Source organism: Bufo bufo, chromosome 4 (assembly GCF_905171765.1).
Source record: "Bufo bufo chromosome 4, aBufBuf1.1, whole genome shotgun sequence".
Taxonomy (NCBI): Eukaryota; Metazoa; Chordata; class Amphibia; order Anura; family Bufonidae; genus Bufo; species Bufo bufo.
In genome coordinates, this window is record NC_053392.1 from 603846596 (window position 1) to 603861479 (window position 14884).

Sequence of the window (14884 nt, forward strand, 5' to 3'; positions counted from 1 at the left end):
ACTTGTTTTTAATATATGGATTTTTTTCTTATGGATTTTGCAAATAAAATGTACTATTGACTTCATGCGGTCTTGAAGTCTTTTATACTAATTTATATTGCTGTTTTTTTTTTGCCACAGGCATGTGCTTATTGAGCAATACATGGTAGTTACATAATATAAGATATTTCTCAATTTTATTATTAAGGGCTGAGTCTCTATTTTGGATTGTATATCTGTATGAAGTATACTCCTGAGCTCCCTCTAGTGGTGGCTGTATATATATATATGTATGCAGTAATCTCCTGAGCTCCCTCTAGTGGTGGCTGTATATATCTGTATGCAGTAATCTCCTGAGCTCCCTCTAGTGGTGACTGTATATATCTGTATGCAGTAATCTCCTGAGCTCCCTCTAGTGATGGCTGTATATATCTGTATGCAGTAATCTCCTGAGCTCCCTCTAGTGGTGGCTGTATATATCTGTATACAGTAATCTCCTGAGCTCCCTCTAGTGGTGGCTGTATATATCTGTATGCAGTAATCTCCTGAGCTCCCTCTAGTGATGGCTGTATATATCTGTATACAGTAATCTCCTGAGCTCTCTCTAGTGGTGGCTATATATATATATATATATATATATATATATATCTGTATGCAGTAAGCTCCTGAGCTCGCTCTAGTGGTGGCTGTATATATCTGTATACAGTAATCTCCTGAGCTCCCTCTAGTGGTGGCTGTATATATCTGTATGCAGTAATCTCCTGAGCTCCCTCTAGTGATGGCTGTATATATCTGTATACAGTAATCTCCTGAGCTCTCTCTAGTGGTGGCTATATATATATATATATATATATATATATATATATATATATATATATATATCTGTATACAGTACTCTCCTGAGCTCGCTCTAGTGGTGGCTGTATATATCAATATGCAGTAATCTCCTGAGCTCCTCCTAGTGGTGGCTGTCTATATCTGTATGCAGTACTCTTCTGAGCTCCCTCTAGTGGTGGCTGTATATATCTGTATGCAGTAATCTCCTGAGCTCCCTCTAGTGGTGGCTGTATATATCTGTATGCAGTAATCTCCTGAGCTCCCTCTAGTGATGGCTGTATATATCTGTATACAGTAATCTCCTGAGCTCTCTCTAGTGGTGGCTATATATATATATATATATATATATATATATATATATATATATATCTGTATACAGTACTCTCCTGAGCTCGCTCTAGTGGTGGCTGTATATATCAATATGCAGTAATCTCCTGAGCTCCTCCTAGTGGTGGCTGTCTATATCTGTATGCAGTACTCTTCTGAGCTCCCTCTAGTGGTGGCTGTATATATCTGTATGCAGTAATCTCCTGAGCTCCCTCTAGTGGTGGTTGTATATATCTATATGCAGTACTCTTCTGAGCTCCCTCTAGTGGTGGCTGTATATATCTGTATGCAGTAATCTCCTGAGCTCCCCCTAGTGGTGGCTGTATATATCTGTATGCAGTAATCTCCTGAGCTCCCTCTAGTGTTGGCTGTATATATCTATATGCAGTACTCTTCTGAGCTCCCTCTAGTGGTGGCTGTATATATCTATATGCAGTACTCTTCTGAGCTCCCTCTAGTGGTGGCTGTATATATCTATATGCAGTACTCTTCTGAGCTCCCTCTAGTGGTGGCTTTATATATCTATAAGTAAGCTCTTGAGCTCTCGCTAGTGGCTTCAGAAAGACAGAATTACTATTTAGCGTCGTGGCTATGTAGTGCATTTGGAGATCATTATCAGAAAAACAGAATTCTGACCGCTGTAAAGAGATGTTTTAAAATTATGAAAAGGTCATTGTTCAGTGTTACCCTGGCAGTTTCATAAAAACTCTCCATTTTCTTCTACTCACCGGTGAGGAGAACAGGCTGCTTATGCAGAAGCAGGAGGCTGGTCAGGAAGGAATATCGTACACTGTCCACTGTGGAGATAAAGCCCTGAAGAGCGCCCCCTGTGTCCTTTAAGGGTTCTGAGAATAACAACGATTCTAAGTGGATCCAAAAAATATATATTAATAATTCTATATAGCCTAGAGTAATAAAATGCACTGTATGAGCAAGTTAGTGGGGTACAGATAGGATTAAAATGGGTGACACCCTGACAACCTGGAGTCAGTGTTTGTTTGCCCCATCTGCTTACAGGATCCTACACTGTATGGGCCTCATTAACGTAAAGGATGCATTCATTCTTGGTTGTGCCCCCCTTTCCAGAGACACCATAGCAACCACACAAGCTGCCTTTATGTTATTTGAACCTTTGCAAAAGTATGTGAACCCTTTCATTTGGTGATTTCACCCAATTCAGCCAAACCCATTGCATAAAATCATGCAAACAGCAACACAAGCTCCTCAGCTCCACCTCAGTGAAAAGCATCATACCGAAGTATGCAGTAAGATGCCACCTTCCCAAGAAGCCGTCTGTCCAGCTCGAGATGCCCTGGTCACCTGTAGAGGAGGAGCCATGGCGATCACTATTGGCATGGATGATAATCGGGCAGAGAGTGCCCCCTTCCTGTGAAATGCAGTAATGCCACCCTGCCATAATGCAGGGTTAAAGGGGGTAACTGTTGGAAAGGCGGTAAGGAGTTTTAGCTTCTCATCACGAGGTCACCATGTCTGCCCGTACAGTTCCTCTGCAGCGCCCTCTACAGGTGATCTATTCCATCGCGACCCTTTGTTTACTGTAACGCACTAAGAGTCTGGTCCGACAGGGACTGTCTTATTGAGGTCCTGACGAAGGACGTCCATATTCACAAATAGAGCAGATGGAAAGGGGTTAACCCCTTCAAATACATGCACAATTTAAATTTTGAAAGTTTTTTCCCAATGCTGTAATATTGATGACCTATCCTTGGTCATGAATGGTACTGCAGAGCTGTTCCAATTCACTTAAAAGGGAGCAGCGCCGCAGTACCAGTCACGGCCACCACCCAGTGGATGGAGCTGTACTGTTCCAGTGCCGTCTCCGGAGGCTGATCGGTGGGGGCAAGAGGGGAGTCACCATCTATGTCACAGTCTAGGGAAACCCCTTTAAGGAGAGTGTGTCCTGCTGACCTCTCATGTGATAAATGATGCACACTTTACCATTAAACACCATATCCAGAAACTGCACAGTAACCATGTCAGCACAATACGGTAAGGACAGAAATATAAAAGATGAAAATAAACCCAGCTAAAGATAAACACTGGCGAAGTGCAGCGGGACGTCACGTCTGATGAGTATCTGTGGCGTGTAATCCCGGAGAACCCCCTACAGCTATGGGGCGCAGAGAGCAAGACGTCGCAGTCCTGAGCAGATGTATATGTCAGATTACTCCACAGCTCTATCCTTACTCCACCCTCCAAAGCGGAAGCACCATGCACCACCTCACCGACTGGCCAGAGGTGGGGGCCCGCTATGAGTCCAGGGGCCCTAGAACGAACCCTTCTACAAATGCTGTCACGCCCAAGTATCGCAGTGTAGCAGGCCTGCCCAAGGAATGGGGTCACAGCAAATATGTGAGTTGCCCTTTGACCCCATTTGTTCCTATAGCAGCCCTCCACACTGCGATACTTGGGACTGACGTATGCGGCAATCACACCCCAGGTGTGAGCGTGCTTCCCTGTTATGGACTATGCTCGTTTCATAGGATTGCACGATATTATACTGATTTATAATGCTGTATGTCTCTGCATGACCTTGTGGCCTTATTCACGCGGCCGTATTTTTGTTCCGCATCCGATTCACATTTTAATGGGGCCTCAAAAAATGCAGACAGCACACCGTGTGCTGTCCACATCCGTATGTCCGTTCCACAGCACCCACAAAAATAGATAGAACATGTCCTATAGCATTGATACAATGGGTCCGAAAAAACCCTGAATGCAACACAGATGTTATCCTTATTTTTTGCGGACCTGCGTTTTGCAGACAGCAAAATATATCCGGTGGTGTGAATGCATTATGTATACTCTGTAGAAGTAAGGTCCAGCAGAGACGCACAGCATTAGAAATGAGTATAATGCTGTGCGCTCCTGCTAAACAAGCAGTGTCCATAACAGGGAATCACGCTCATACATGGAGCGCCATTTCTGCACAGGACACGCTCTTCTGCAAGAGAACTTAAGATTTCTATACAAACTAGAGCTGAAACGATTACTCGAATCAATCGAGTGACTTGACACAAAAAAATCCTTGATGCAAATTTTTGTCTCGTGAGTGAAGCGCTGGATGCTGGCGTACACACATCGTCAGGATGTAGTGCACATAAGTGTGCACCGACCTCAGGTCCCAGTGCATCATGTGAAGAAGACAAATGTTATAAGTATTTGATTTCAGTGGTGCGGGGGAGCTGATGGCACTGGGGGGGAGCTGATGGCACTGGGGGGGAACTGATGGCACTGGGGGGGAACTGATGGCACTGGGGGGGAACTGATGGCACTGGGGGGGAACTGATGGCACTGGGGGGGAACTGATGGCACTGGGGGGGAACTGATGGCACTGGGGGGAACTGATGGCACTGGGGGGGAACTGATGGCACTGGGGGGGAACTGATGGCACTGGGGGGAGCTGATGGCACTGGGGGGGAACTGATGGCACTGGGGGGGAACTGATGGCACTGGGGGGGAACTGATGGCACTGGGGGGGAACTGATGGCACTGGGGGGGAACTGATGGCACTGGGGGGAGCTGATGGCACTGGGGGGAGCTGATGGCACTGGGGGGAGCTGATGGCACTGGGGGGAGCTGATGGCACTGGGGGAACTGATGGCACTGGGAGTTTTCCTGTAAGGAAAGCCTGGGCTTCTGGAGAGTGGAAAGTTACAGGGGAGCTCAGTGGTTGGCACTGCTGCGGCGCTGGAGTCCTGGGTTTGAATCCAACCTAGGGCAACATCTGCATGGAGTTTGTATGTGTTTCCTCTGTGTGCTCCGGTTTCCTCCCACATTGTGATGGTAATGTCTGTACAGCCCTGCGGAGTACGTCCCCGCTATATAATCAAGAGAAACAAACTATAAAATACCTATAGTGACTCCTAACGCAGGCGTGTTGTATTTGAGACTCTCTTATGTTTATGTGTACGGTATTGTTAATGTGTACAGTATTGTATTGCGATTTAAGGGTCTGATAGAGTGGTGTTATATACATGTACGTTATAGTGGTACTATTTCTGTGTACGGTATTATTAATGTGTAAAGTATAGTGGTAATAGTAAGTTGTATGATCTAGCGGTACTATTAATGTATACAGTATAGTGGTACCATTTATATGTATGGTATGTTGGTAATATTTAAGGCTATGATAGAGTAGTGTTATATACATGTACAATATAACAGTACAATTTAGGTGTTCAGCATAATGGTATTATTATGTGTACAATAAAGTGGTACTAGTTAGGTGTAGAGCGGTGCTACTTATATGTATGGTACTTCGTTATTATATAAGGCTTCACTAGACTGGTGTTATATATATATATATTTACAATATAGCGGTACTATTTATGTGTTCAGTATAATGGTATTATTAATGTGTATAGTATAGCGGTACTATTTATTTGATGATCTGTGTGCTTTCTGCATCTGTATGTCTGTTCCACAGAGACAGAACATGTCCTATAGCAAAATGCAGACCCATTAAAGTCAATGGATCCGCAATTTGCAGACAGGAAAACGGATACAGTCATGTGCATGGGGCCTAATACTGAGGGTACGTTCATGTCTGCGTTACCTGACCTGGTAGTCTGTTTCGGCAGAGGAAAAGACTACTGTATTTCACTGTATCCGGCGCAGATGGATATTACCGCACATCACTGGACCCCGTTGACTATAATGGGACCCAATGGGGATCCGGACAGTTTTCGGCATGAGTGCTAGGTTTCAGCTGGACAATAACCGGTGCATGCAGCGCTTTTGTGTCCAGTCGAAAACCAGAACTCATGCTGGAAACTGTCCGGATCCCATTATAGTCAATTATACAGTTGCAAGAAAAAGTATGTGAACCCTTTGGAATGATCTGGATTTCTGCACAAATTGGTCATAAAATGTGATCTGATCTTCATCTAAGTCACAACAATAGACAATCACAGTCTGCTTAAACTAATAACACACAAAGAATTAAATGTTACCATGTTTTTATTGAACACACCATGTAAACATTCCCAGTGCAGGTGGAAAAAGTATGTGAACCCTTGGATTTAACAACTGGTTAAACCTCCTTTGGCAGCAATAACTTCAACCAAACGTTTCCTGTAGTTGCAGATCAGACGTGCACAACGGTCAGGAGTAATTCTTGACCATTCCTCTTTACAGAACTGTTTCAGTTCAGCAATATTCTTGGGATGTCTAGTGTGAATCGCTTTCTTGAGGTCATGCCGCAGCATCTCAGTCGGGTTGAGGTCAGGACTCTGACTGGACCACTCCAGAAGGCGTATTTTCTTCTGTTTAAGCCATTCTGTTGTTGATTTACTTCTATGCTTTGGGTCGTTGTCCTGTTACAACACCCATCTTCTGTTGAGCTTCAGCTGGTGGACAGATGGCCTTAAGTTCTCCTGCAAAATGTCTTGATAAACATGGGAATTCATTTTTCATTCGATGATAGCAATCCGTCTAGGCCCTGACGCAGCAAAGCAGCCCCAAACCATGATGCCCCCACCACCATACTTCACAGTTGGGATGAGGTTTTGATGTTGGTGTGCTGTGCCTCTTTTTCTCCACACATAGTGTTGTGTGTTTCTTCCAAACAACTCAACTTTGGTTTCATCTGTCCACTGTCACGAGTAGGAGGTCCCAGGAGAGACCACCGCGTCGTCAAGCAATAAACAAACGGAAATCAGGCACAGACACACAGAGTTTATTGCACAAACAAAAACCAGGGAAGGCAGCACAGACAAAACATGAGCTCTATGTACCGTCAGCACAGTGGGAGAAAACCCCCACTGCGCCACTGTCTAGTAATACTCCAGAGGGGCGTGACTAAGCAACTCCTGGTATTCACTAGGGCCCCAGATGGTAGGGTTAGACTTTGCAGCAGGAAGTTGCCAGGGTCCACTCCAGAGCGTGAACTAGACAGTGACAGCAAGAAAGAATGGACAACAGGTACCAGAAGGTAGCGACGGCACATAGGCATACATAACAGACAGGCAAATACAAACAGGGCAACTAATAACACAAGCAGGAGTACATAGCAAGGAAACAGGAGTGACAATGAGCAGAGAAGGACTTGCTCCACCAGTAGTAAACTGCATGGCCTTGCGCATTGCACTCTGCTGCAAAGAAAGGTGCAGCAAGGGCTTGCTGAACAGAGACATATAACATAACAAACATAACTGGCAGAACAGATAACAGAAACATAGGAAAGAGGACATCAAAGAGGATGGGAATGAACAAGTAGGAAACCCACAGAGCACAGACAGACAGACAGACACGGATCCCATGGGTCAGCAGCATGGGAGAGTGAGTACAAACAGGAGCAGGACAAGACAACACACACCAGGAGAGCTGACACAGAACTGAGGAAACCTCAGCCTTATATACAGGTTCCATGGGTGCAGCAGAGAGGCCACACCCATGGAGCAGACAGAGGATTAACTCCAAATAGGCACACAGGGGAGTTAACCCATAAAGAACCACAAATAACACAGGAACGAAACTTCAGCGAGGAGCGCCGAACGAGCAAGGACGGAAGGTCACAGTCAGAGGTAACGACTGTGACATCCACAGAATATTTTGCCAGTACTGCTGTGGAACATCCAGGTGCTCTTGTGCAAACTGTAAATGTGCAGCAATGTTTTTTTTGGACAGCAGTGGCTTCCTCTGTGGAATCCTCCCATGAAATCCATTCTTGTTTAGTGTTTTACGTATCGTAGATTCGCTAACAGGGATGTTAGCATATGCCAGAGACTTTTGTAAGTCTTTAGCTGACACTCTAGGATTCTTCTTCACCTCATTGAGCAGTCTGCACTGTGCTCTTGCAGTCATCTTTACAGGACGGCCACTCTTAGGGAGAGTAGCAGCAGTGCTGAACTTTCTCCATTTATAGACAATTTGTCTTACCATGGACTGATGAACAGCAAGGCTTTTGGAGATACTTTTATAACCCTTTCCAGCTTTATGCAAGTCAACAATTCTTAATCGTAGGTCTTCTGAGAGCTCTTTTGTGCGAGGCATCATTCACATCAGGCAATGCTTCTTGTGAAAAGCAAACCCAGAACTGGTGTGTGTTTTTTATAGGGCAGGGTGACTGTAACCAACACCTCAATCTCATCTCATTGATTGGACTCCAGTTGGCGGACACCTCACTCCAATTAGCTCTTGGAGATGTCATTAGTCTAGGGGTTCACATACTTTTTCCACCTGCACTGTGAATGTTTACATGGTGTGTTAAAGAATTAAATGCTACCATGTTTTTATTGGTGTGTTATTAGTTTAAGCAGACTGTGATTGCCTATTGTTGTGACTTAGATGAAGATCAGATCACATTTTATGACCAATTTGTGCAGAAATCCATATCATTCCAAAGGGTTCACATACTTTTTCTTGCAACTGTATGTCGGATGCAGTGAGATCCAGTAATCTGCTCCTCCGCCAAAACAGACTATCGGATCAGGAACCACAGATGAAGGCGACATCAGTAATCAGGGGCCTGGAGGGACCTTTCTCATCTCATAGGTCTGAAGGGATTAGTATATGATTATATTTGAAGAATAAACTAAAAAAGTCTAGTAAATCACCAAATGATTCACTAAACTTAGAAAAGGAAATGAAACCAGTAATATCTGTGAATTGTGCCGTATAATGAATATGAAAATGACCGACTAAGAGGTCCACATCTAAGACTACGGCACGACAGGAATTATATTCAGCGCTACAAATAATTCCCCCTGCCGCCGTCCGTCTTATCACTTTCATATGCTAATGGCATAATGTGAAGAACCGGGACAAGTCTCCTACAGGAGGCACAGGAGCGTGACCACAGATAAGATAAGAGGTCGCAACGCCAAGAAGCAGCAAAATCAGCAAATGCAATAAAGGAGAAAAGAAAAACAAAGCAAATACCGTCCTTATCTTTGTAGAAGGTGAATATAAAACGCCACCTCAGCGAGCGCCATCATTTACTTATACACAGGGAGTCCCATTATTCTGACCACTTACTACTGTCGATGTCGATGTAGCTCATGAAGGAAGTCCTGTGTGCTGAGCTGGCTCAATGGGTATATAAGGTGTGCTGAGCTGGCTTGGTGGTTATATAAGGTGTGCTATGCTGGCTTAGTGGGTATATAAGGTGTGCTGTGCTGGCTTGGTGGTTATATAAGGTGTGCTGTGCTGGCTTAGTGGGTGTATAAGGTGTGCTGAGCTGGCTCGGTGGTTATAAAAGGTGTGCTGAGGTGGCTCAGTGGGTATATAAGGTGTGCTGAGCTGGCTTGGTGGGTGTATAAGGTGTGCTGAGCTGGCTCAGTGGGTACATAAGGTGTGCTGAGCTGGCTCAGTGGGTACATAAGGTGTGCTGAGGTGGCTTGGTGGGAATATAAGGTGTGCTGAGGTGGCTCAGTGGGTATATAAGGTGTGCTGAGCTGGATCGTGGGTATATAAGTTGTGCTGAGCTGGCTTGGTGGGTATATAAGGTGTGCTGAGCTGGCTTGGTGGGTATATAAGGTGTGCTAAGCTGGCTCGTGGGTATATAGGGTGTGCTGAGCTGGCTTGGTGGGAATATAAGGTGTATTGAGGTGGCTCAGTGGGTATATAAGGTGTGCTGAGCTGGCTCGTGGGTATATAGAGTGTGCTGAGCTTGCTCGGTGGTTATAAAAGGTGTGCTGAGGTGGCTCAGTGGGTATATAAGGTGTGCTGTGCTGGCTCGGTGGGTATATAAGGTGTGCTGAGCTGGCTCGGTGGGTATATAAGGTGTTCTCAGTTGGCTCGGTGGGTATATAAAAGGTATGTGATAGGCTGTCTGCACACATATCCTTTGTTGCTATGATGGGTTACTGGCTTTCGGTCCCCGGTTGGCGGTATTTCTGCGCAGTGTGAACTGCTCTTGTGCTGCTGTGGTGAAAGTGTATCATGAGAGGACAAATGGCACCTTTGTGAATAAGCGATGTGGAAACACAGCGTGCCATTGATGTGAGAGGCGAACGTCGGCTACGAGGGTGGACGGAGACACTACAGTGGAGCAGCTCACCGCCAAAATGACCCAGGGGGCCACCAGACGTGTGTGTAACACAACAGTTCAGTTGCGTATGGGGCCCCGGAGCAGACGGACGCTGACTGCTCCTCTGCTAACCGAGCCGCATCCGCAGAAAAGGCTCCAATTTTTGCAGCAGTATCAGAATTGGACCTCATCGGATTGGCAAAGGGTTGTCTTCTCCGATGAGTTGGATGAGTGGGTAACGGATATCAGTCAGTGGGTAAGCAATGACCCCTTTTACTATATCACATGCCTGTACCCATCGGATTAGATTATTCACGAGATTTCATCAGAAAGTAGCCAACCCCTTTAAATCAGAGTCTCTGGCGGCCATACACGGAGCCTGCTCCTGCTAAACTGCAAGGCCAGGCGCTTTAAAGGGGTTGTCTCATCTGAGACACTGGTGGCTTATTACTAGATGGGTGCGGGTCCCACCTCTCTCCAGAACGGGACCCCTGAAGTGAGGGAAGAGCAGCCGCACATGAACAGTGTGCTCTATAATCATCTCTATGGCGGTCCATAGAAATCAATCAAGGGCACCCGCGCAAGCACAGCTGCTCTCCTCTCACTTCGGGGGTCCCGTTCTGGAGAGAGGTGGGACCCGCACCCATCTAGTAATATGCCACCAGTGTTAATGCAGCAGTTCCCAGAGACATTGCCACAGACTAAGGACACGGTGGGCGGCTCTTAAAGGGGTTCACGTTCCTCCTGGTAATAATACCGCCAGGAGGATCACACTTACCTTTGTGGATCACAGATTCTGTGGATAGAACTAAACTATCCCAAGACACAAAGTTCCCCGTCTGGAGATCAACAAAGTAACTGAAAACCGAATTCTCTCCGAGAGGAATCTGGACTCCTGGAAGAAAGAGAAATCCGTGAGACAGAGAGATGGAAAATGTGCACCACTCCGGCATAGAGGGTGATAATCAGAGCCAAGCGCAGGACACGATGGGGGTTGTGGTCTCTGAGATATTCACAAAAAAGTGGAAAAAAAAAATCACAACCCAATCTGGATCTCTTCTAAGTAGACTATCCTCCTCTGTCTCATTATACGCCTCCTTGGGCACGGATTGGCTAGAAGTGAAGCAGCGGTGAACTAGTAAATGGGGCTAAACTGCAATACCACACGCGGCCACTGGACAGGAGTGGCGCTGTTTCTGGAAGAAATCGCCAAGGTGTTTCTAATTCTCGACAACCCCTTTAAAAATAAAATAACGGATATAGTTGATCGCTTTTTGCATTGCTTCAAAGGAATGTCTCCAGGACTGCCAATTTACAGAGGATGGTGGTAGTAGTACTGCCGTCGCTTACCGCTGGCTTGTTCGCCTTCAAACAAGTCATGGACGAAGCTGTTGAAGTCATAGGTGACGTTCACCAAGGCCTCGTCTCTGGCCTTCAACCCAATGAGGGAATCTCCTTCGTGTTCATCTTCTCGGGTTAAGACGCCTCCGAACGCCCAGGTAAACGCAAAAATGTACAGCTTCCCCAGCAGAGGGGCCAGCTTTTCTGGGTGCTTTTCCAAGAACCACTTCTGTTCTTCTCTAGAAAGAAATGACACTATATAACAATACTTTGTGTTTCGATTCTTCTGCATTTTAAAGATCCCTGCCAGCTGTCAGTGAATGGGAACATTCTTGTCTACAAGACCCATCCTGACACAGATACATGAGTAGAACTCTGCATACCAGTATCAGTTGAGGTTGATCAGTGCAGGTTTCTGCAACTGGATGTAAACGAGAATGTTTCCATCCACTGACAGCCAGCAGAGAGCTTGAAAATGGAGCGGAACAGGAAAACCTGGCTCTATTCGGAACCTGGGGACATATTAATTTCTTGATCTGTCCAGTATGGTCCCTTCATGTAGCAGGAGATCAGTGTTCTCCAACCAGTGACTATTCATCTGTTGAGAAACTACAACTCTCAGCATGTTCTAACAGCCCTAGGCTGGGAGCAGTAGTCTCGCAGCAGCTGGGGGGGGGACACAGGTTCCTCATGTCACCAGATGGCTGGAGGTTCGGCAGGCTGACCTTCTTCTCAGGCTCTCCGTCAGGCTCGGGGTGTACGATCTCCTGGACTCAGACGCAGATCGGAACTCGCGATTATCTGAGGCAGGAGGAACTTTCTCGTTCAGGTCGTCCAGAGCTGTGAAGGAAGCCAAGAAAGATCTCATAAATGTAAGAAGATACAACGTGCAGCGCCACAATATGACATGTGGGGGCGATGTCATGGCCACAGCTTGTCCTTATAATGCAGGTGATCTGGACGGCTACTGAGTATTGACTTGTGAGCTTCCCTGCTCCAGACTCCATGGTTCCATTATTATCCCGCTATCTGCAAGAGTACCCACAGGGTGGAATATTGCTGGCTGCCAGAGGGGGAAGGAGACTGACTGAAAACTTAATGGGTACTATATTGACAGCTGCAAGACGGGGATGGAGACTGTCAGCCAACAATATAATCCTCAGTAAGTTTCTCATTCAGTGGGAAAAGGAGACGGGAAACAATACTACATTTACAGTTGCAAGAGGGAGAAGGAGACTGAGTGGGAAACTACCTGGGGACTATATTTACAGCAGTCAGAGGGGGACAGAGACTGGTAAACTTACTGGGGACTATATTTACAGCTGCCAAAGGGGGAGGAGACTGACTTGGTTCTACCTGGGGACTATATTTACAGTTGCAACAGGAGGAAGAAGGCTGACTGGGGACTATATTTACAGCTGCCACAGGGGTAGAAGACTGATTGGGAAACTTACCGTATTTACAGCTGCCAGAGGAGGAAGGAGTCAAACTGGGAACTTACTGGGGAATATATTTACAGCTGCCAGAGGAGGAAGGAGTCAAACTGGGAACTTACTGGGGAATATATTTACAGCTGCCAGAGGGGGAGGAGACTGACTGGGAAACTTATATTTACAGCTACGAGAAGGGGAAGGAGGATAACTTGGAAACTTACTAGGGACGATATATATATATATATAGCTGACAGAGGGAGAAGGAGACTGACCTGGAACTTCCTGGGGACTATATTTACAGCTGCTACAGGGGTAGAAGACTGATTGGGAAACTTACCGTATTTACAGCTGCCAGAGGAGGAAGGAGTCAAACTGGGAACTTACTGGGGAATATATTTACAGCTGCCAGAGGGGGAGGAGACTGACTGGGAAACTTATATTTACAGCTACGAGAAGGGGAAGGAGGATAACTTGGAAACTTACTAGGGACGATATATATATATAGCTGACAGAGGGAGAAGGAGACTGAATGCAGGAGCAGGAGAGTGAAGATGCAAGGGAGAGTAGTACACAGAAAGCAGAGAAATGAATCATGGCACACTCTCCAGCAGCCCGCCAACAATAGCACAGATTATTTATTTTTTTTGAGTGAAAATATCGCAAAGTAGTTTAAAAAAGCGGGCAATAGCTTTTTGGGACTTTTTACACGAGTTTGATTTGCGGCATTACCCCTTTAAGGTTTAGTGATCCACAATATCCGAGCAGGACCCAGTTTATAATAGCCTATATACCCACAGTAAATAAATCGCCCCTTACTCTGCCCAAAGCCTCCATTTTCGCTCATGAATTCGATAAAAGCCTCCAGGATTTTACACAAGTTCATCACCAGCACCAGGTCTTGGACGGGGAATGGTAAGTTGCCTTTAAGCTTGCGAATGAATCTGATTCCCTCATCCACGCTCTTGTCGAGCAGCGTGCTAAAGTACTGGACACCGCTCGTCGGGACCCTGGTGGATATTCGCTTGAGCCAAGTCTTGACAAAGGGTCTCCATCCTAGATCCACTGGATCCTATGAAGAGAGATTAGAATTAGCCATGCACGTCTATTAGGCATGAGGAGACCACCCTTCGAGAAGACCAGTGCGAACTGGTCAGGGGTCCGCCTGAGCGTCCTCTGTTCTCCTGCATAGTCAGACCCGATCCATCAAACATACAGTGTCTTTACAGGACCAGTAGTCTCACCATATAGACCATAGCACAGCGACTGACAGTAGCAGGACTGGCTTGGGCCAGACTGTCCACTTCGAAAATCATCCTCATCCCTTGTGGAAGACGAATTCTTTCGCTGTTGGCCAAACAAAGTGTCCTGGTGTCATCTAGAACGGTGTTAAGATTCTCCACCCATAATGTGTCCACCGGACCGTCCAGGATTATCCAGTACCAGTCTGGGTCACCTAAAGAGCACAATGGAGGTTTTGAGATCCAAAAGGCAGCAATGGCAGACATAGATAAATCAGCGTAATTTCATTGTAAAACTTCAAAATGCAGTTCTAAAGTCCTGAGCTGTGCAATATTCAGAGCTAAATTATCCCAGCATCCCTTGCTTGTTCAGTGTCTGCACAGATATTTATTTGGTAATTTACATTCTCAAAGTGTCATCATTGTATAAAGTCTTGTGCAGTAGAGTAGTGACTGCACTGAGCTGCCAAGCCTCTGCTGTGCAATATTCAGAGCTAAAATCTCCCAGCATTCCTTGCTTGTTCAGTGTCTGCACAGAAATATCAGTGATTTTGCATTCTCAAAAGTGTCATCATTGTATAAAGTCTTGTGCAGTAGAGTAGTGAGTGCACTGAGCTGCCAAGCCTGTGCTGTGCAGTATTCAGAGCTAAAATCTCCCAGCATTCCTTGCTTGTTCAGTGTCTGCACAGAAATATCAGTGATTTTGCATTCTCAAAAGTGTCATCATTGTATAA

At 45.8% G+C, this 14884-nt stretch overlaps 1 protein-coding gene across 1 annotated transcript in view; it reads right to left on the reverse strand.

The window, feature by feature from the left end:
* Nucleotides 1-14884, reverse strand: part of DNAH14 (dynein axonemal heavy chain 14) — a 188592-nt gene that overhangs the window by 69160 nt on the left and 104548 nt on the right. The window contains exons 41-46 of the mRNA XM_040430564.1: nt 14154-14365; nt 13729-13981; nt 12205-12319; nt 11489-11718; nt 10917-11033; nt 1872-2006 (exon numbers count right to left, since the gene is read on the reverse strand). Coding sequence (XP_040286498.1) covers nt 1872-2006; nt 10917-11033; nt 11489-11718; nt 12205-12319; nt 13729-13981; nt 14154-14365 — 1062 coding nt within the window. The remainder of the gene's footprint in view (nt 1-1871; nt 2007-10916; nt 11034-11488; nt 11719-12204; nt 12320-13728; nt 13982-14153; nt 14366-14884) is intronic.